The sequence below is a fragment of the Hypanus sabinus genome (genome assembly GCF_030144855.1).
Source record: "Hypanus sabinus isolate sHypSab1 chromosome X2 unlocalized genomic scaffold, sHypSab1.hap1 SUPER_X2_unloc_3, whole genome shotgun sequence".
In the NCBI taxonomy this organism is placed as follows: domain Eukaryota; kingdom Metazoa; phylum Chordata; class Chondrichthyes; order Myliobatiformes; family Dasyatidae; genus Hypanus; species Hypanus sabinus.
Genome location: NW_026779001.1, coordinates 354,317 through 377,668, shown reverse-complemented (window position 1 = coordinate 377,668; position 23,352 = coordinate 354,317). Strand labels below are relative to the sequence as shown.

At 48.5% G+C, this 23,352-nt stretch overlaps 1 protein-coding gene across 1 annotated transcript in view; it reads right to left on the bottom strand.

Annotated features, from left to right (window-relative positions):
* LOC132385853 (serine/threonine-protein phosphatase 2A 65 kDa regulatory subunit A alpha isoform) overlaps window positions 1-23,352 on the bottom strand; it is a 67,600-nt gene that overhangs the window by 43,845 nt on the left and 403 nt on the right. The window contains exons 2-3 of the mRNA XM_059958081.1: window positions 3,562-3,652; window positions 3,379-3,479 (exon numbers count right to left, since the gene is read on the bottom strand). Of these exons, the coding sequence (XP_059814064.1) occupies window positions 3,379-3,479; window positions 3,562-3,652 (192 nt within the window). The remainder of the gene's footprint in view (window positions 1-3,378; window positions 3,480-3,561; window positions 3,653-23,352) is intronic.

The following is a 23,352-nucleotide window of genomic DNA, read 5'->3' as shown; positions in this document are numbered from 1 at the left end:
GAGTGGATGTGGAGAGGATGTTTCCTATAGTGGGGGAGTCTAGGACCAGAGGACACAGATAGAGTGGATGTGGAGAGGATGTTTCCTATAGTGGGGGAGTCTAGGTCTAGAGGACACATAGAGTGGATGTAGAGAGGATGTTTCCAAAAGTGGGGGAGTCTAGGACCAGAGGACACAGATAGAGTGGATGTGGAGAGGATGTTTCCTATAGTGGGGGAGTCCAGGACCAGAGGACACAGATAGAGTGGATGTGGAGAGGATGTTTCCTATAGTGGGGGAGTCTAGGACCAGAGGACACAGATAGAGTGGATGTGGAGAGGATGTTTCCTATAGTGGGGGAGTCTAGGACCAGAGGACACAGATAGAGTGGATGTGGAGAGGATGTTTCCTATAGTGGGGGAGTCTAGGACCAGAGGACACAGATAGAGTGGATGTGGAGAGGATGTTTCCTATAGTGGGGGAGTCTAGGACCAGAGGACACAGATAGAGTGGGTGTGGAGAGGATGTTTCCTATAGTGGGGGAGTCTAGGACCAGAGGACACAGATAGAGTGGGTATGGAGAGGATGTTTCCTATTGTGGTGGAGTCTGAGGTTAGAGGACAAAACACCAGAATAGAGGGATATCCTTTTAGAACGGAGATGAGGAGGAATTTCTTTAGCCAGAGGGTGGTGTATCTGTAGACTTCACTGCCACGGGCGGCTGTGGAGGCCGAGTCACTGGGTATATGTAAGGCAGAGATTGATAGGTTCTTGATTGGACATGGCATCAAAGGTTACAGGGGGGAAGATGGGGGGGGGGTGGGTCAGAGGAGGGGGGAAAAGGATCAGGCATGATTGAAAGACAGAGATTGATAGACTCTTGATTAATCAGGGCATGAAGGGATACAGGGAGAAGGCAGGAGATTGGGGCTGAGAGGGGAAAATGGGTCAGCGGAGAAGGCTCGATGGCCCAAATGGCCTAATTCTGCTCCTGGAACTATTCAAACAATAACTGTGCCCACGTTCCAGTTCAGAACTGCAGGCATGGGTGAGCCCAGCATCGCAGGCCCTCCTAGAAAACTTCCCCCAACTGCTGTTTTCTGTAATACAAAGCCCCGCCACCTCAGCGTCCTTCTAAAAGTTCGTGATATTTTATACGCAGCACCCACCCACCCGCCACATGAACTCCATGAGCGGACCGGACTCCTGACGTAAATGCTTTGAGGATTCTCCGCCTGTACTCGCAGGTAATTTTACGCGGAAAGAAAACATTTTTTGAAAGGAGTGATCAGATTATCAATACAAAAAGAATGTACACACTCTACACTCCACATACTGAACGCTGGAACGTCTGATTTGGAACCACATCAAACAATAAGAGTACAACACCGAACAGTACAGCACAGGGACAGGCCCTTCGGCCCACAATTCTGTGCTGAACCAGCTAAAAAGTGAATCAAACAGCACCAAAAACGAATCCCTCGCACCTACACAATGTCCATCTCTCTCGTACCCACGTGCCTATCCAAGAGGCTCTTAAAAGCCTCAAATGTATTTGCTTCTACCACCATACCAGGCAGCGTATCCACCACTCTAAGACAAACTTACCCCTCACATCCCACTTGAACCTACCCCCCCTCTCACCTTCAATGCATGCCCTTTAATGTTAGACATTTCAATCCTGGATACCCCCTGTCCACTTTATCTGTGCCTCTCATAACCTTGCAAACCTCTATCAGATCTCCCCTCGGTCTCACCAGAGAAAACAACCCAAGTTTGTCCAGCTCTCATGATCGCATGTCCTCGAAACCAGGCAGCGTTCTGGTCAACCTCTTCTGCATCGTCCCCAAAGCCCCAACACCTTTCCCATCGCGGGACAACCAAAACTGCATGCAATACTCCAGACCTGGCCTACCCAGAGTCTGATAAAGTGGCAGCGCTTTCCCCTAAACCAGGCAGCATCCTGGTCAAACCTCACCAATCCGAGCATCACGGTCTACTTCGGAGGGTTAATAAGTTCATTTCATTATTTTAATTCTGAACTGCCCTACGATGAACTGACCACTGAAAATCATTTTAATTTCAACCATGCCCTGAGGCCCTCATTATTTGATTTCAGAATCTTGATCCCCATTGTGAGTATTTAAGAACAATGCAAAGATGTTGTTTTAAATAAGTACTTAATGCTTAAGACCATTGCATCTGGGCATTAAAATCTGTGCTTGTCCCCCCGGTTTGGCTCATGCTGAACGTATATTTGATCACTACAGAGCAGAGGTTTCAGTGAACCTGGATCAGGGATAGAGTAACTACACTTCACTGTAGCGATTCTCAATGACACACCCCTCCCAAATCTTCAACCAGGTCCTGAAGGAGGGTCTCGGCCCGAGACGTCGACCACTGACTCTTTTCCACGGGCGCTGACTGACCTGCTGAGTCCCTCCAGCGTTTTACGATTTCGATATGCGGCACTGGCAGACTTTCTCGTGCTTACGAATATGTTGGGGTGGCACAAAGCCTCTTTGGCTACGAAGATTTTATTGCAAACAGTAAGAGCAGACAGGGTTCTGTATGTGTCCAGTTACCCCTCATTCAAACAACCTATCCTAACAAATGTGACAGGGCCATTGCCAGGTATGGAGGACCTCATTTATATGCAAAGACTGAATATGTTAGGACTTTATAGCTTGGAACACAGAAGACCTGACAGAGGGGTACAAGATCGTGAGGGGTTTAGATAGCAATCATTGTGGACTGAGGGTGGGTGAGACTGCAGCTAGAGGTCATGGGTTAAGGGTGAAAGGTGAAGTGTTTAAGGGGAACATGTGCTGAACTTTTCTACTAGTCATTGGCTTTATCATTGCCTGAGGAAACCTACTGCTTTGAGAATCAGCTTCTGGAAATTAGACAATAGACAGTAGGTGCAGGAGTAGGCCATTCGGCCCTTCTAACCAGCACCGCCATTCACTGTGTCACGGCTGCTCATACACAACCAGTACCCCTGTTCCTGCCCTCTCCCCATATCCCTTGACCCCACTATCTATAAGAGCTCTATCTAACTCTCTCTTGAATGCATCCAAAGAATTGGCCTCCACTGCCTTCTGGGGCAGAGCATTCCACATATCCACCACTCTCTGGGTGAAAAAGTCTTTCCTCATCTCTGTTCTAAATGGCCGACCCCTTATTCTTAAACTGTGGCCTCTAGTTCTGGACTCCCCCAACATCGGGAACATACTTCCTGCCTCCGGCGTGTCCAATCCCTTAATAATCTTATATGTCTCAATCAGATCCCCTCTCATCCTAATAAATGAACCTTTATTAAGACAGTAACAGCACTTCGATGGCGTTAACCGCGTGACCGCCCTGCGCAGTGCTTCGTAAATGTACGCCAGCTCTTACCAGCAAACAATGAACGTACTCCGGTCCGCCAACGAGCACCGTGAAGCTCCCTAGCTGCTCCGCTAACGCCAGCAGCACCTCGTCTTCATCGTAAATGGTGTCTGCACCGAGACGAGAAATCAGTGGTGAGGTGACTCAGACGGGCGACTGATTGCTCAAACCGAGGCGCAGCTTTATACCTACCAGTCAGGAACGGGAGCAGCTCACTCCGGGTACGCTCCACCCCCAAGGCCAAGGCAATTGTCGACAGTTTCTTTATGCTGTTCAACCGTAACTGCGGAGAAGGAAAGAAATGAAATTGATCAATGCCATCTAACTCTGAACAGAATTCTGGGGAAAAAAGACATCAATATGCCAAAATGAAAAATGCACCAAGTGGTTTTTGGTAACAATTAAATGCAGATCAACAGAACAGAAACCCATAGCAATAAGCATTATTTCCAGAGTAGAGTGAGGTCATTGTTGTGACAGAAAGATCGGATCTCACGATTTAGTAACTCTTGCTTGGGCGTGATTCGTTAGCACAGTTCGGTAATAACACTGGGCACCGCACAACATTATTCCTGTCAGCGTGAGTCCCGGGCCCCGTCACTAAATGGTTTCTCTCTCTGCAGATGCCCGAGCCTCTGCTTTGGACACCCATTTCCAGTTAAGGTGGCCATTAGAAATTGGAGAAGGGACCTAGCAATATGGGTCCGTAATCCACTGAAAGTGGCGTCATGGGTAGATAAGGTCATGAAGAAAGCTTCATGCTTATAAATATTCCTTTCTGTGAATAAAAGGAATAAATATTCCTTTTATGCTGGATATGGGGAGCTAGGTGTCGTAGAGAAAAACTGCACCGTGCTGGCCTTCTGGCCCATGTTGTTTACCTTTCAATCCACATCATGATTAATCAAATGCTTTTGTCCTGCAGAGAATTCTATTTGTCTTTTACTGTGAGCCTATTTAGGAGTTTCTTGAATGTTCTTCTTGTGTCTGCCTCTGTGACTACCCATGGCAGATCTTTCCACTGGTCTATGAAAAACATTTCTGGAAGTCTATTTTCTCTACAATTTCTAAAGTTTCAAAAATTAATTTACAACCAAACCAAGTTGACAGTTTTATTTGCTATAGTCCCTCAACATATTCATGGTGTTTCTCCATCAGACCAACATGTAATTGCACTTGTTACATTATTGGCCAGAAGGGCTATTCTGTTGAAATGGAAAGATTTTTCTGCTCCTACTTTGATCTCTCAGGTGATGCTATGTCTTAGTCTGGTGGAAATCAGAAGTCGAAATTTCGATCCTCGAGAAGCTGGGGTCCATTCGCCCGCTACTATCATCTGATTTGAGTTAGTTAATATGGCTTCCTTCCGATTTTTCTTTAAGTGGACTTGAGTTGACTTTTTTAATGGAAGTTTGTGTGATGTACAGCTCCGGAGTTTTGCTCCCAATTTTGCTTGTTTTTTTTCCAGTTAGTAGCGGGTTTCCCCCCCCCTTCTTTTTCTTCCAAAAAAATATTCTTAACACTTTATTTTCTCTTATTATTATTGATGTACTGCTAATTAGTTATTTGCTAATCTTCAATGATGATTAATAAAAAGATTTTAAAATGAAGGAAGCTTCTTTCCTTCATAAATCAGGGTGCTGAATAGAGGAGTTGGGATGTTACGTTGAAGTTGTATAATACCTAATGTGGAGCATCGTGCGCCGTTTCGGCCGCCTAACTGCAGCAGAGATGTCAGTAAGGTTGAACGAGCACAGAGAAAACTTACAAGGATGGTGCCAGGACTGGAGGGCTTGAGCTATCAGGGAAGATTGAACAGGTTAGGACTTTATTCCTTGGAACACAGAAGATTGAGAGGAGATTTGACAGAGGTATACAAAATTCGGAGGGATCTAGCTGACTTTTTCCACTGAGGTTGGGTGGGACTGCAACCAGAGGCCACGGTTTAAAGGGTGGGAGGTTTAAGGGGAAACGTGAGGGGGAGTTTCTTCACTCGGAAGGTAGTGAGAGTGTGGAATGAGCTGCCAGCGTGAAGTGGCGGATGCGAGCTCGGTTGAATTGACTTTAATACCTTCATCCTTCACACAGACGAGTAAAAAATCTTTATGTTACATCTCCGTCTAAATGTGCAATTTGTAATAAATAGTATGTGCAACAGGATAGTCAATATAATGTAGAAATACAGTTGTGTCAGCATGAATTTCAACGGTTTGTTTAGGTACGTGGATGGTAGGGCTATGGGCCAGGTGCAGTTTGATGGCAGAAGGCAGTTTAAATGGTTCGGCACAGATTAGATGGGCCGAAAGGCCTGTTTCTGTACTGTTCTTTTTAATGACTATATTTTAGCTGATCAAATCTTGGCATTAACTCCACTTTGCGATGTTCCTTCCTCCTCAATTCCTATGTACATCAAATCAACAACGGAAGCCAAGAGCCTTAACTGATCCCTCTCTCTCTCTCATCTGTCCAAAGTCAAATCCAATTAACAATTCGTCTGCAAGGTTTAGCTACTCATCGAGCAAGCCTCTCCCTTAATGTTATCAGTTATTAATAAATTTAATTGGGACAACTGTACACCCACTAACTTCCTTCACACAATGAAAAATCCAGGGAATTACATTTTCCAAACGCAAGTGGCAACGCTGACTCTCCTCCTTACAGATTGTCTTAACTCAACAAAATAAAAAGAGCTACAAAATTCCCCAGCTGTCAAACAACAGGGAATGAATCTTGTCGCGGAACAGGGTGGAGATTTAGGATTATGACTTCATTAACAAAAGCAGAATGAGCTACGAAACGCCCCAGCTGTCGAACAACAGGGAATGAGTCTTTAGTCACGAAATAGGATGGAAATTTGGGATGATCGCTTCATAGACTAGATTGACATCTGGTATACATCTAGCATAGCAAGCTGCAGTAATGGATGTAAAAAAAAATCACACTGTTAAGGACTTGAGTGCAGAGCAAGATAATAACTTCAGCAACCTGGGCCTGAATATGGACTGGAGTTTAAATCCGAAATGCAGGTTCCTAGAATGGTGAACTACAGTTAATTGGAAGACCAGACAATAATGATTTAACATTAATTTTGATTATCTGCAGAGCAGCTGTGAAAATTATACGCAATTCAAAGGCAGTAAGATAGATACATTCTGAATACAGAATTGATCTTTAACAATATAAAACGTCATGTAATGTTGGGTCGAAAAGGCCTCTTCCTCCAAAGCATTCTCAATCTGCTGCCTGCTGCCTCTCGTCTTGTCGGATAAAAGACTACTTCATATCCAGCAGCTGCGCCTCTCTGTTAACTGCAGCACACACAAATGAGTCACTGAACTCGCCGAGGACATCTCATACCAATGGACTGGTCGAGAGTCACAAAAAGATCACCGATCGAACCTTGCTGTTCTCACTATCCAGACGAGGATGAAAGAGTAACGCACGCACCCCGCTTCATTTCAGAATACACTCCCAAGTGGAATACCACACCACTATCAGCACATCCCATTAACTCTACAGCAGACATTCATACTGCGAGGTCAGATCTGGCGATGTTTAGCACCCCCAAGCTTTCACACTACCACAGGCCCTTCGGCCCACACTGTTGTGCCGACCATGTAACCTACTCTGGAAACTGCCTGGAATTTCCCTAGCGCACAGGCCTCTATTTTTCTAAGCTCAATGTAACTATCCAAGAGGCTCTCGAAAGACCCTAATGTACCTGTCTCCACCGCCGCCGCTGGGAGCCCATTCCACGCACCCACCATTCTCTGTGTAAAAAACTTACCCCTGACATCTCCTCGGTACCCACTTCCAAGTATCTTAAAACCTCGCCCCCCCCCCCCCTTGTGTTAACCATCTCAGCCCTGGGAAAAAGCCTCTGGCTATCCACACGATCAATGCCCCTCATCACCTTGTACACCTCTATCAGGTCACCTCTCATCCTCCGTCGCTCCGAGGAGAAAAGGCCGAATTCACTCAGCCTATTCTCATAAGGCACGCTCCCCAATCCAGGCAACATCCTTGTAAATCTCCTCTGCACTCTCTCTATAGTTTCCACATCCTTCCTGTAGTGAGGTGAATACTTTAAAGTTTATTTATTGATATACAGGGCAGAATAGACCCTTCCTACTCCGTGAGCCATGCCACCAGCCATCACCCATTTAAACCCCAGGACAACTTACAACCGGTACGCCTATGGACTGTGGGAGGAGACCCACCGGATGTCGGGGAGAAAGTACAAGCTCCTTTCAGGCAGCGGTGGGAATTGAACCTGGGTCGCCTGTACTGTATTAGCGTTGTGCTAACCACTACGTACTGTGTTCAATGGCGTAGAATACCTCGACTTCCAAGCTTGGTATTGTGAAAAAGTGATGCATTTACACTTCAGAGCTCAAATCGACAGATGCACAATCCTCATCCTAAACTGGAAAGAGGTATTGCTGTGATTCCGGAGCACCTCCCCAATGGAATCAATATTCATCCATTTAAAATGACGTACATGCACCAAACTGGTCCCCAAGCAGCCCCTAGAGCACAAGCTGCCCTCGCACGCAAGAAGCAGGGGCAAGAGTCTGGCCTGGCGAACCTGGTCCGCTGTTCGATAAGAACACTAGGAAGAGAAGTCGTCAAACCTGCTCCACCATTCAGTAAGAACAAATGGGCCAGGAACAGCAACCCACACAAGCTGCCCTCGCATGCAAGAAGCAGGGGCAAGAGTCTGGCCTGGCGAACCTGGTCCGCTGTTTGATAAGAACACTAGGAAGAGAAGTCGTCAAACCTGCTCCACCACTCAGTAAGAACAAATGGGCCAGGAACAGCAACCCACACAAGCTGCCGGTGGAACTCAGCAGGCCAGGCAGCAGCTACAGGAAGGAGTAGTCGGCGTTTCGGGCCGAGACCCTTCGACAGGAACAGCAGTCGTCCACCCAGCTCGTCGAACTGACTCCACCATTCAATGAGAACACGAGGAACTGAAGCCGTCCATCAAGCCTGCTCCGCCATTTAATAAGGACGTGAAGAATAGGAGAAGAGGTTGGCTATCTGGTCTTCGCTCCCTCATTCAATAAGATGGTGAGGATTATGAGCAGGAGTCAGCTTTCTGGTCCATTGATCTTACTCCACCGTGGCTGATCGGACCGCGGACTCAGCTCCACCCACCTGCCTTTTCCTCACAACCCTCAATTCCCCTACTTTGCAAAAATCTAACTTGTGTCTTACCAGGAAGCCTCTATCGCTTCCCTGGGCAGAGAGTTCCTCAGACTGACTACTCTCCGGGAAAAGTAATTTCTATTCATCACCATCCCAATTCTATTCCCCTGAACCTTGGAATTATGCTCCCAGGTTCTAGCCTCACCCACCAGTGGAAACAACCTTCCTGCCTCTATCTTACGTATCCGTTTCAAAATGTTATGTTTTTATTAAGATCTGCTCTTATTTTTCTAAATTCAAGCAGATATAGTCTCAGGCAACTAAAAACCCCCTCACAGGCTAACCCTCACATCTCTCGAATTAACCTTGTGAACCTCCTGTAAAAGCAGTCTATCCTTCCTCGAGTGAGGAGACCAGAACTGCACGCGGTACTCCCGATCCGGCCGCACCAGTACGCAGCAGTTGCAGCGTAACCTCATCGCCCTCAACTTCAATCCCTCTAGAAATGAAGGACAAGCCCTTTGGCGTGAACATCAAATTCTCCAACTTCCGGTCATTCCCTCCCTCTCCCTTTCCCCCATCCCACTTTCACTGCCTCCTCCTCCAGCTGCCTATCACCTCCCTCATGATTCTGCTTCCTTCTATTACCCATAGTGCTTTCCCCTTACATTCCTTCTTCACCTCTCCGGCCTATCCCCTCCCTGCCTCTCCTTGATCTTTCCTCTGATTGGTTTTTCACCTGCACCCTCCCCCTCCCCCCCCCACCTTCTTTATAGGTCCCCTGTCCCCTCCTTCTTCAGTGCTGGCGAAGGGTCTCGGCCCGAAACGTTGACCGTTCATTTCAACGGATGCTGCCCGACCTGCTGAGTTCCTCCAGCTTGTTTGTACGTGTTGATTTGACCACAGCATCCGCAGTGTACCTCGTGTTTAGGTTCCACCTGCCTTCTCGAAAACCTGTTGGGACCCGCAAACTGGCCTTCACAATTCACACACAATCACTCCCAATTCCCTCCGCACAACAGCCGCGCTGCAAACTTTCACCGTTTAGGTAATGAACTGATCTAGTTCCCCTTCCAAAGTGGATAATCTCACACTTGCCAATGCTGTACCCTCCCTCGCCCACTCGCTTAACCGATCTCTACCCCTCTGCAGGTGCTCCAGCTACAAACTCTGCACAGTTTGCATTTCCACTTAGTGTCTTCAGCAGACTTGGCCACACCATACCTGGTGCACCCTTTCTACTTGTTAACAGATATTTTCAACAATACCAACGCCACTGGCTCTCTGCTGACCACCGACCCAGAGAAACACCCATTTAACCCAACTCCCTGCCTTCTACTGGTCAACCAATCCTCTATCCATGCTAATACTTTACCCGCAACTCCAGGTAACCATATCTGATGGGTGTGTTTATTTTTACACACAGCACCCTAACCTAATACCTTCTGGAAATCCATCAGTCACCTGTCCCCCATTATCCTTAGAGAACTCCAGGAAGCTCATCAAACATGTACGGCCCTTCATAAATCCCTGCCATGTCTGACTGGCGGAACCACTTCTGACCAAATGCTTCGTTGTTCCCATTTCTTTTGGCATCCTGGGACATATCTCGTCCAACCGTTTTAATGCCATGGGCCAAAACCATTAAGCAAGGGACCCGTGGCCTCCAGGTTGGCCACCCCTGCTTTAGATCCACTCGTCTGCTCAACATTACCTCTTCAGTCGACACTGATTGTACTCAAGCTTTCACCTCCCATCACATCCATCGCACGTTAGACGCGCCCTCCGCCACGAAGACCGTCACAAGACAATCGTTCAAGGCCTGAGCCTGATGTTAATTCCCCAAGGCACTTACAGTCACTTTAGTCCCCCTTTGTCGCTCTAGAAATGGTACAGGATCGGGGGATACAGATCCATAGTACATTGAAAGTGGCATCACACGAGAGCTTCTGGCACACCGGCCTTCAGAAATCAAAGTACTGAGTACAGGAGACGGGATGTGAGGTTGAAGTTGTACGAGGTGTTGGCGGGGCCCCGCTGGGAGTACTGTGTGCAGTTTTGGTCACATGCCTAGCGGAAGGACGCAAATAAACTTGAAAGGGCACAGAGAAAATTTACAAGGGTGGTGCCGGGTCTGGAGGACCTGAGTCACAGGGAAAGACCGAACAGGTTAGGACTTTATCCCTTGGAGCGTAGAAAACTGAGCGGAGATTTGACAGAAGTATACAAAATTCTGAGAGGTATAGATAGGGTGAATGAAAACCAGGCTTTTTCCAGAGATTGGGTGGGACGAGAACCAGATATTGTGGGTTAAGGTAGATACTTCACTGATCCCAAAGCAAATTATAATGTCGCAGTAGTAAAAGAGATATACAAATATTAGAAGTAAGAAACAGCTTTTAAAAAAAAGTTAGCTCACGCAGTCTAACAGGAGGGGGTCATCACTTCCTCAGCCATTTTGACTCGCTACAGAGCCTAACGGCCGAGGGTAAGAATTTGGAGCAGCGCAGTTGTCTCAGTCTGCTACTAAAAATGCTCCTCTGTTCAGCCAAGGTGGCACGCAGAGGGTGGGAAACATTGCCCAGAATCGCCAGGATTTTCCGGAGGGTCCTTTGTTCCACCACGGCCTCCAGTATGTCCGGTTTGACTCCTACGACAGAGCCAGCCTTTCCAATCAGTTTATCGAGCCTGTTGGCATCACCCCGTGTTGATACCATTGCCCCAGCTCACCACCGCGTGGAAGATTGTCCTGGTGACGACAGACCGGTAGAACGTGTGAGGGAGAGGCCTGCACACTCCGAAGGACCTCAGTCTCCTCAGGAAGTGGAGGCGACTCTGGCCCTTCTTGTACACAGCCTCTGTGTTGGTGCTTCACTCAAGCCTGTCGTCCAGGTGCACCCCCCCCCCCCCCCCCCAGGAACCTGGAGATCCTCACCCCATCCACGTCCTCACCGTCAATAGTAACAGGGAGGGGTTTAGTCCTCCTAAAATCCATCACCATCTCCTTTGCCTTACTGATACTGAGCTGCAGATGATTCAGCTTGCACCGTTTGACAAAGTCCTCCACCAGGGCCCAGTCTTCATCCTCCCGTCCTCCCTTTATACACCCAACTACTGCCGAGTCCTTTCTGCAGATGACACGACCCAAGTGTTGTACCTGAAGCCCTAGGTATACAGGATAAACCGCAAGGGAGTCAATAAAGCCCCCTGTGGCCATGTCTGACACACAGCTCTGAAGCTGCACAAACTGTGGTCCGTTATCCAGGATACAATGGAAGCGTAAACCTGCAACAAACTGAGCTTTCCCCCCAGGAATGAGGGCTGTACGCACTCGAGAAGTCAAAGAACACGATCCTCAGTGCTGCCCTGCTCATCCAAATGGGAGTAGGCTCTGTCGAGAGGCAGACTGCAGGGGATCGAGATCCGGCCTGACCAGGGGTCAGAGGCGAGCCGGGACCAGCCTTCATGACGCGTGAGGTCAGGGCCATGGGACGGTAGTCATTCAAGGCGTTCGGTCGGTCGGTCGGCCCCTCCTGGGTACAGGCGGGACCCATTCCTTCCAGGCCGAGAATCAAGACTGAAAATGCGCTGGAGGACTTCACAGAACCCCTCAGGACCCTGGGGGGGGGTCACACCATCCCGCCAATGCCCAAGTTTCCCCAGAACCCTTCTCAGCAACTCGGTATTGAAAGGCGAAAAGCTAGGGGGAACATGAGAGGGAGGCGAGAGTGTGGAACGAGAGCTCGATTTCAACGCTTGAGGAGTCTGGATGGGCACGCGGATCGCGGGGCACACAGGGCTACGGCCCCGGTGCAGATCGAGGGGAGTACGCTGCTTTAATGGTTCAACACAGACTAGATGGGCCGAAGGGCCCAATTGTATGCTGCGCTTTGCTATGACTCCATGAAAACTTGTACTGTCTCTTCTTATATTTTTGAGCTAGCTCTCTTCCAGTCTGTCTTCCCTTTCCTTATTACTTCTCAGTGGCTCTGGGCTGCTTTTTCAAAGTCTGCTTGGTTTTCCGGTGGGCGAGACTGCATTCACTGCCCAAGTTTACATTACAGGGTGAATTCAGCAGGAAATCTGCATGTGCAAATGAGAGTAATGACAAGCCATTTGTATGTGAACTTTAATAATGTTCACCAGATAGGTCAGGGTCAGAGTCCAACAAAATGGAAATAAGCCCCGAGGCCAAAAAAGACGCATGGCCGCAGACTCCCCTTCTACTCTGGTCCCGTATGCCCACATCCCTCTGAAACAAGACAAGTATCAGCAGGTGGTAAGAGTAAAGGAACTGGAAGGAACTGCATAGCCACAACCAAAGCAAGGTGAAGAAGCAGCTGCCAGCAGTGGGACGTTGTATCAGGAAGTGCAGGAGACAGCGGAGGGAAGTCTGGGGCGAGAACCAGAAAAGTGTACACGGTAGATGTCGGGATCAGAGAGCATGTTTTATATGGGGAGATTCACCAGGGTGATGTCGGGATCAGAGAGCATGTTTTATATGGAGAGATTCACCGGGGTGATGTCGGGATCAGAGAGCATGTTTTATATGGAGAGATTCACCGGGGTGATGTCGGGATCAGAGAACATGTTTTATATGGAGAGATTCACCGGGGTGATGTCGGGATCAGAGAACATGTTTTATATGGTGAGATTCACCGGGGTGATGTCGGGATCAGAGAACATGTTTTATATGGAGAGATTCACCGGGGTGATGTCGGGATCAGAGAACATGTTTTATATGGAGAGATTCACCGGGGTGATGTCGGGATCAGAGAGCATGTTTTATATGGAGAGATTCACCGGGGTGATGTCGGGATCAGAGAACATGATTTATATGGAGAGATTCACCGGGGTGATGTCGGGATCAGAGAACATGATTTATATGGAGAGATTCACCGGGGTGATGTCGGGATCAGAGAGCATGTTTTATATGGAGAGATTCACCGGGGTGATGTCGGGATCAGAGAGCATGTTTTATATGGTGAGATTCACCGGGGTGATGTCGGGATCAGAGAACATGTTTTATATGGAGAGATTCACCGGGGTGATGTCGGGATCAGAGAACATGTTTTATATGGAGAGATTCACCGGGGTGATGTCGGGATCAGAGAACATGTTTTATATGGAGAGATTCACCGGGGTGATGTCGGGATCAGAGAGCATGTTTTATATGGTGAGATTCACCGGGGTGATGTCGGGATCAGAGAGCATGTTTTATATGGAGAGATTCACCGGGGTGATGTCGGGATCAGAGAGCATGTTTTAAATGGAGAGATTCACCAGGGTGATGTCGGGATCAGAGAACATGATTTATATGGGGAGATTCACCGGGGTGATGTCGGGATCAGAGAGCATGTTTTATATGGAGAGATTCACCGGGGTGATGTCGGGATCAGAGAGCATGTTTTATATGGAGAGATTCACCGGGGTGATGTCGGGATCAGAGAACATGTTTTATATGGTGAGATTCACCGGGGTGATGTCGGGATCAGAGAACATGTTTTATATGAAGAGATTCACCGGGGTGATGTCGGGATCAGAGAGCATGTTTTATATGGAGAGATTCACCGGGGTGATGTCGGGATCAGAGAACATGTTTTATATGGGGAGATTCACCAGGGTGATGTCGGGATCAGAGAGCATGTTTTATATGGGGAGATTCACCGGGGTGATGTCGGGATCAGACAGCATGTTTTATATGGAGAGATTCACCGGGGTGATGTCGGGATCAGAGAACACGTTTTATATGGAGAGATTCACCGGGGTGATGACTGGATCAGAGAACACGTTTTATATGGAGAGATTCACCGGGGTGATGTCGGGATCAGAGAGCATGTTTTATATGGAGAGATTCACCGGGGTGATGTCGGGATCAGAGAACATGTTTTATATGGTGAGATTCACCGGGGTGATGTCGGGATCAGAGAACATGTTTTATATGGAGAGATTCACCGGGGTGATGTCGGGATCAGAGAACATGTTTTATATGGAGAGATTCACCGGGGTGATGTCGGGATCAGAGAGCATGTTTTATATGGAGAGATTCACCGGGGTGATGTCGGGATCAGAGAACATGTTTTATATGGAGAGATTCACCAGGGTGATGTCAGGATCAGACAGCATGTTTTATATGGAGAGATTCACCGGGGTGATGTCGGGATCAGACAGCATGTTTTATATGGAGAGATTCACCGGGGTGATGTCGGGATCAGAGAACATGTTTTATATGGAGTGATTCACCGGGGTGATGTCGGGATCAGAGAACATGTTTTATATGGAGAGATTCACCGGGGTGATGTCGGGATCAGAGAACATGTTTTATATGGTGAGATTCACCGGGGTGATGTCGGGATCAGAGAGCATGTTTTATATGGAGAGATTCACCGGGGTGATGTCGGGATCAGAGAACATGTTTTATATGGAGAGATTCACCGGGGTGATGTCGGGATCAGAGAACATGTTTTATATGGAGAGATTCACCGGGGTGATGTCGGGATCAGAGAGCATGTTTTATATGGAGAGATTCACCGGGGTGATGTCGGGATCAGAGAACATGTTTTATATGGAGAGATTCACCGGGGTGATGTCGGGATCAGACAGCATGTTTTATATGGAGAGATTCACCGGGGTGATGTCGGGATCAGAGAACATGTTTTATATGGAGAGATTCACCGGGGTGATGTCGGGATCAAAGAACGTTTTATATGGAGAGATTCACTGGGGTGATGTTGGGATCAGAGAACACGTTTTATATGGAGAGATTCACCGTGGTGATGTCGGGATCAGAGAACATGTTTTATATGGAGAGATTCACCGGGGTGATGTTGGGATCAGAGAACACGTTTTATATGGAGAGATTCACCGTGGTGATGTCGGGATCTGAGAACATGTTTTATATGGTGAGATTCACCGGGGTGATGTCGGGATCAGAGAACATGTTTTATATGGAGAGATTCACCGGGGTGATGTCGGGATCAGAGAACATGTTTTATATGGAGAGATTCACCGGGGTGATGTCGGGATCAGAGAACATGTTTTATATGGAGAGATTCACCGGGGTGATGTCTGGATCAGACAACATGTTTTATATGGAGAGATTCACCAGGGTGATGTCGGGATCAGAGAGCATGTTTTATATGGAGAGATTCACCGAGGTGATGTCGGGATCTGAGAACATGTTTTATATGGAGAGATTCACCGGGGTGATGTCGGGATCAAAGAACGTTTTATATGGAGAGATTCACCGGGGTGATGTTGGGATCAGAGAACACGTTTTATATGGAGAGATTCACCGTGGTGATGTCGGGATCTGAGAACATGTTTTATATGGAGAGATTCACCGGGGTGATGTTGGGATCAGAGAACACGTTTTATATGGAGAGATTCACCGTGGTGATGTCGGGATCTGAGAACATGTTTTATATGGTGAGATTCACCGGGGTGATGTCGGGATCAGAGAACATGTTTTATATGGAGAGATTCACCGGGGTGATGTCGGGATCAGAGAACATGTTTTATATGGAGAGATTCACCAGGGTGATGTCGGGATCAGAGAACATGTTTTATATGGAGAGATTCACCGGGGTGATGTCGGGATCAGAGAACATGTTTTATATGGTGAGATTCACCGGGGTGATGTTGGGATCAGAGAACACGTTTTATATGGTGAGATTCACCGGGGTGATGTCGGGATCAGAGAACATGTTTTATATGGAGAGATTCACCGGGGTGATGTCGGGATCAGAGAACATGTTTTATATGGAGAGATTCACCGGGGTGATGTCGGGATCAGAGAACATGTTTTATATGGAGAGATTCACCGGGGTGATGTCGGGATCAGAGAACATGTTTTATATGGAGAGATTCACCGGGGTGATGTTGGGATCAGAGAACATGTTTTATATGGAGAGATTCACCGGGGTGATGTCGGGATCTGAGAACATGTTTTATATGGTGAGATTCACCGGGGTGATGTCGGGATCAGAGAACATGTTTTATATGGAGAGATTCACCGGGGTGATGTCGGGATCAGAGAACATGTTTTATATGGAGAGATTCACCGGGGTGATGTCGGGATCAGAGAACATGTTTTATATGGAGAGATTCACCGGGGTGATGTCGGGATCACAGAACATGTTTTATATGGAGAGATTCACCAGGGTGATGTCAGGATCAGACAGCATGTTTTATATGGAGAGATTCACCGGGGTGATGTCGGGATCAGAGAACATGTTTTATATGGAGAGATTCACCGGGGTGATGTCGGGATCAGAGAACATGTTTTATATGGAGAGATTCACCGGGGTGATGTCGGGATCAGAGAACATGTTTTATATGGAGAGATTCACCGGGGTGATGTTGGGATCAGAGAACACGTTTTATATGGAGAGATTCACCGTGGTGATGTCGGGATCTGAGAACATGTTTTATATGGAGAGATTCACCGGGGTGATGTCTGGATCAGACAACATGTTTTATATGGAGAGATTCACCGGGGTGATGTCGGGATCAGAGAGCATGTTTTATCAGGGATGACTGGCCAATCTTGTGTTGTTTACTCTGGAGCAGCGTAGGCTGTCGGGAGATCTGATGTAAATTACTAGGGGCTTAGCTAAGAGTAGACAGCCAGTATCTTTCACCTGATGTTGAAATTTCTAACAGCAGGTCTGTGCTGTTTAATTACGAGAGGCAAGTCTTATCGTAAAGCATATAATGGTGAGTGCCTGGATCGTGCTGGGCTGGTGGAGACAGATACGACAGAGGCATTCATGAAGCTTTCAAGCACGCTGATGTGCAGGATATGGGCACTGTATATTAGTTCAGTTGCGTATTGGATTGCTAATAAACGAGTTTCGCTGAGGAGCTGAAGGACTTTCAACGATAAGATGTAGATGAGGACAGTCAGACGTTAGATCCACTTAATTTCTTTTCTTGATCTGTACTAACAATGTTCCTTCGGATTTGTAATCAGTGCACACAAACATCTTGAGCTGTCATTTTTTTTTGCACAGTGACATGTGCGCCTGAATAATTTCTTCAATAAAAACATAGAAAGCCTACAGCACAATACAGGCCCTTCGGCCCACAAAGCTGTGCCAAACATGTACTTACTATAGAAATTACTTCAGGTTACCTAGAGCCCTCTATTTTTCTAGCCAGGAGTCTCTTGAAAGACCCTATCGTATCCACCTCCCCCACCGTCGCCGGCAGCCCATTCCACGCATTCACCACTCTCTGAGTAAAAAACTTACCCCTGACATCTCCTCTGTACCTACTTCTAAGCACCTTAAAACTGTGCCCTCTTGTGCTAGCCACTTCTCGTGCTAGCCCTGGGGAAAAAGCCTCTGACTATCCACGCGATCAATGCCTCTCGTCATCCTCTGTTGCTCCAAGGAGAAAAGGCCGAGTTCACTCAACCTATTCTCGTAAGGCACGCTCCCCAATCCAGGCAACATCCTTGTAAATCTCCACTGCACCCTTTCTATGGTTTCCACATCCTTCCTGTAGTGAGGCGACCAGAACTGAGCACAGTACTCCAAGAGGGGTCTGACCAGGGTCCTATAGAGCTGCAACATTACCTCTCGGCTCCTAAACTCAATCCCACGACTGTTGAAGGCCAATACACTGTCTGCCTTCTTAACCAGCGTAGTCACAGTCGACGTTTCGGGCCAAAACCCCTTGCAGTCTCAGCCTGGAATGTGGACTGTACTCTTTTCCATAGACGCTGCCTGGCCTGGGGAAGTGGGGGGGGGGGGGGGGGGGGAGAGGGGGGGTGCATGTAGCACAGATTCCCAGCATCTGCAGATCTTCCAGAGGAGACACTGCCTACTGTCGGTAAACTGTCCACAAGCTTTAGGTGAAGACAGGTTGCAACTGGATTCCACACCGTTGAACAACGCTGATCCTTACAGTGTAGCTGTCAGGGCGACCCTATTACAGCTCAGGGCGTTGCGGAGTTAAATTCCGGCGCCATTCGCAAAGGAGTCTCTGCGGGTGTGGGGCTTCCCCGGATCTTCCTGCAGTCCGAAGATGTACCAGGTAGCTTAATCAGTCATTAGGTCAGGGTTCATCGGGTCTGTCGGGGCTCCGAAGCAGTAAGGACATACTCCGCGCTGTATCGCTGAAACGTACTGATTTTCTATCCTGCTGTGGTAAACACTGCAGGTGCTTTCAGCAATTTCAGGGCACACCAAATCGGAAGCACCAGCTGACTAACCGGACGACACATCGGAAAAAATCCAGTCAGGGCACACCAAATCGGAAGCACCAGCTGACTAACCGGACGACACATCGGAAAAAATCCAGTCAGGGCACACCAAATCGGAAGCACCAGCTGACTAACCGGACGACACATCGGAAAAAATCCAGTCAGGGCACACCAAATCGGAAGCACCAGCTGACTAACCGGACGACACATCGGAAAAAGTCCAGCCAGGGCACACCAAATCGGAAGCACCAGCTGACTAACCGGACGACACATCGGAAAAAATCCAGCCAGGGCACACCAAATCGGAAGCACCAGCTGACTAACCGGACGACACATCGGAAAAAATCCAGCCAGGGCACACCAAATCGGAAGCACCAGCTGACTAACCGGACGACACATCGGAAAAAATCCAGTCAGGGCACACCAAATCGGAAGCACCAGCTGACTAACCGGACGACACATCGGAAAAAATCCAGTCGGTGTCAAGTACAGAGATGGGAGGAAGATTCAAGGCCGCGTCAGCCAACTCCTGGCAGAGTGACCGGCTGGGACCCCAAACAGGAATGAACGAACGCTGAATAGGTTTATAATGGTTTTCAAATCGTACAGGCCGACAACCATCCAGTTCTGGCCACTGGGCCCTAGCCGGCCAGCTCTCAGCTCACGCCCTGGGGTCACTGATATGCGCTCCCCTTCATCTTAAAATATCACCTTCATCGATTAGAAAGGCTGGCTCGGTCATAGGAGTCAAACTGGACACACTGGAGAATGTGGTAGAACAAAGGACCCGACAGAAAGTCCTGACACACACAGGACTATTATGACCGGCTTTCCATTTCTTGCGAGGGAGCAGTTTTCAAAGATCGCCTTACAGCGCTGTAATGGATCAGCCTCGACGGGTCGAATGGCCCTAACTCCGCTCCTACGACTGAAGAACTATCCTCGCCCATGACGAGCTGGAACGCAGAGTACAGACGTGCAACGAACAGGGCTCACACTTTGTTTTGAATCTCTGAAGGTGGCGAGTGTTTGAAACAATTATGGATATTTCAGCTTTGCACTGACAAGGTTATGGGATGGCGTGCTGGGGCAAAGGCATCAACAGGGGTGAGGGCAGAGTTTAGTTATAATGGTGCTAAACAGCGACTCCTTTGTTTGCATCTTTGGAAACAGCTCTATTTCCATCTTTAATATCTCTACTTTTCCCTTTCAGGGTTCTTTTGAAGACCCTGACCTGTCAAATTACTGGGTGAACCAGTAGTCTTTGGGGTTCTGCAGGTCTGTGCCTTTGCTGGTGCTTTGCCGCACGCTCGAGTGCTCGGTAGGGGGTGGTTTTTGCTGGTGGGGGGACGAGGAATTGTTGACTTGCTACTGCATACACGAGGGGGGAGCAGGGGGTGCTGTTGGGTTCTAATATTTAACCGTCATTCATTCTTTTGGGGCACTCCTCTGTTTTCATGGATGGTTGCGAAGAAAAAGAATTTCGGGATGTATACTGTATACATTTCTCTGATTTGAAACCTTTGATGCCAACAGGCTCGATAAACTGATTGGAAAGTCTGTCTCTGTTACAGGAGTTAAACCGGACACACTGGAGACTGTGGTGGAACAAGGGACCCTCCGGAAAATCCGGACAATTCCGGACGATGTTTCCCACCCTCTGCGTGCCGCCTTGGCCGAACAGAGGAGCACTTTCAGTAACAGACTGAGACAACTGCGCTGCTCCAAAGTGCGATAAATGAGGCCATTCTTACCCTCGGCCATCGGGCTCTATAATGAGTTAACCTATAGCCGGGGGAGTGACCCTCCCCTCCTGTCAGACTGTTTGAGTTAACTTATTTTTTTTATTCTTTCTACTTCTCTAATATCTGAACAATGCTACTATGACACTGTAATTGGGATCAGTAAAGTATCTGTCTATAGTAGCAAGGCGGTGATAGGATAGCTCCATAAGTTACCGGCCCGTCATCAGGTGGTGACGAGGGGGCGTACAGGAGCGAGGTACACCAGCCAGCCGAGTGGTGCTGCAGCCACGACCTCAGTGAAACCAAAGACCCGACTGCGGACCTCTCCTGGGCCCAATATACCGATGCAGCTATCTTTCACTCAGAGTTTGAGGAGATTTGGGATATCACCCAAAGCACTCACAAATCTCTACAGATGTACGATCTATGGGGAGCATTCTGACTCTCTGCATCACCACCCGGTATTGGGGCGGGTGTGCTACTGCACAGGATTGAAGTAAGCTGCAGCTCCATCATGGGTACCAGCCTCAGTAGCATCCAAGGCATCTTCAAGGAGCGTTGCCTCAAAAAGGCAGCGTCCATCATTAAGGACCCCCATCACCCAGGAGTGGCTCCCTTCTCATTGTTACCGTCAGGAAGGACGTGCGGAAGCCTGAAGTCACTGATTCAGCGACAGCTTCTTTCCCTCCGCCATCCAATTTCTGAACCGACACTGAAATGAAGAACACTGCCTCGCTACTTTTTTAAAATATGCTTTTCTGCACTACTTAATTTAATTTACATTTTTTTCTATACTGTCGTGTTTCACTGCAGTCAAACTAAGATTTCACGGCGTGCCGGTGATATTAAACCCGATTCTGATGAGGAAAATGCTGAAAAATTACAGGATGACGGTGTTCAATCGCGTCAACAGCAGATGACATCAAGAGGGCACTGAAGAGTTCTACCAGGTTACCGTCTGGCTAGAAGGCTTGTGCGTTAAGGAGGCTGGACAAACGTGGGCTGTTGTCCTAGACCGAGATTACTCTGGCTTGAACCTCTACATCCGATCTGCTCTTTCAAGCCAGTATTTCTTCAGCTTCTCATACTCTTTCTTCCTAATGTTACTGTCATTTGGGATTGCCACATCTACCACTATTGCTTTCGTCTGTCCTTTGTCCGGTATTACTATGTCTGGTGGGTGGTCCAGAACCTGCTTATCAGTCTGTATTGGGAAGTCCCACGGGATCTTAGCTCTGTTACTCTCCTCTACCTTCTCGGGTGTTTCCCATTTGGACCGGGAAGTGTCTGATCCACGCTCAGCGCAGGTGTTCCTGAACACAGTTCCTGCACCTTGGTTGTGCCGTTCAGTGTACGCAGTCCCCTGCCTGCACATTGCCCCTGCTACAAGGTGCTGGACGGCTTCAGCGCATCCCTTGCGCAGTCCGTACCCTTGGGTCTCGTCTGGCGTGACAAGACTCCTGCTCTATGGCCCTTGTGCTCAGCGCCTGTTCTTGTGCCATCACGATATATAACGTACACACATTGCAACTTAGAGGCTTATTGAGTATTGCAATGTGTGTTTTCTCATTCATTTACGTGTTGTGGGCGTCGTCAGATGAGCCGGCATTTATCCCTAGTTGCCCCTTGAGAAGGTGGTGATGAGCTGCCTTCTTGAACCACTTCAGTCCCTGAGGTGTGGGGACACCCACAGTGCTGTCTCAATTACCCAATTTCCCTCGGGATCAATAAAGTATGTCTGTCTGTCAGGGAGGGAATTCCGTGATTCTGACCCGGTGACAATGAAGGAACGGCGATATGTTTCCAAGTCAGGATGGTGAGTGACTGGGAGGGGGATTTCCAAGTTCCCGGGGATCAGCTGTACCCGTCCTTCTAGACGGTGGTGGCCGTGGGGTCTGGGAGGGGCTGCCTGAGGAACTTTGGTGTGTTGTCACAGGGGCATCTCGTAGACAGGGGTAACGATCAAGGGGGGCTGCCTTGTACTGGATGGTGTCAAGCTTCTTGAGTGTTGACGGAGCTGCCCTCACACAGGCGAGGGGCGAGTCACACTCCTGACCTGAGCTCTGTGGGTGTGTGTGTGTGAGAGTGTATGTGAGACATATATACACACATACATATGATTGTGTGTGTCATATATACACATACATAGAAATTTATATATACACACACATATGTATATACACACGTGTACATTAATACATTGCAATGCAATTCATGTATCGCTATACACATAACCACACTGCAATTTATTTTTATGTAGTTATATTTACACACACACATACTATCATTTATAGTTTTTGATATCTATGTTGCAGTCCACTGCAGCTGCAGAACGTCGGATTTCATACCAGACAGTGATATTAAACCTGTCCCTGGCTCTGACCCACCCCCACACCACGGTCCTCCCTCCCTCTCTGCTGTCCTCCGGCAACCCAGCCCCGGGCCCCCGGAGGATATTCCTCCCGGCCTCCGGGAATCCAGCCCCGGGCCCCCGGAGGATATTCCTCCCTCTCCCCCGGCCTCTGGGAATCCAGCCCCGGGCCCCCGGAGGATATTCCTCCCTCTCCCCGGGCCCCCGGCGGATATTCCTCCCTCTCCCCCGGCCTCTGGGAATCCAGCCCCGGGCCCCCGGAGGATATTCCTCCCTCTCCCCCGGCCTCTGGGAATCCAGCCCCGGGCCCCCGGAGGATATTCCTCCCTCTCCCCGGGCCCCCGGCGGATATTCCTCCCTCTCCCCCGGCCTCTGGGAATCCAGCCCTGGGCCCCCGGCGGATATTCCTCCCTCTCCCCCGGAGGATATTCCTCCCTCTCCCGGCGGATATTCCTCCCTCTCCCCCGGAGGATATTCCTCCCTCTCCCGGCGGATATTCCTCCCTC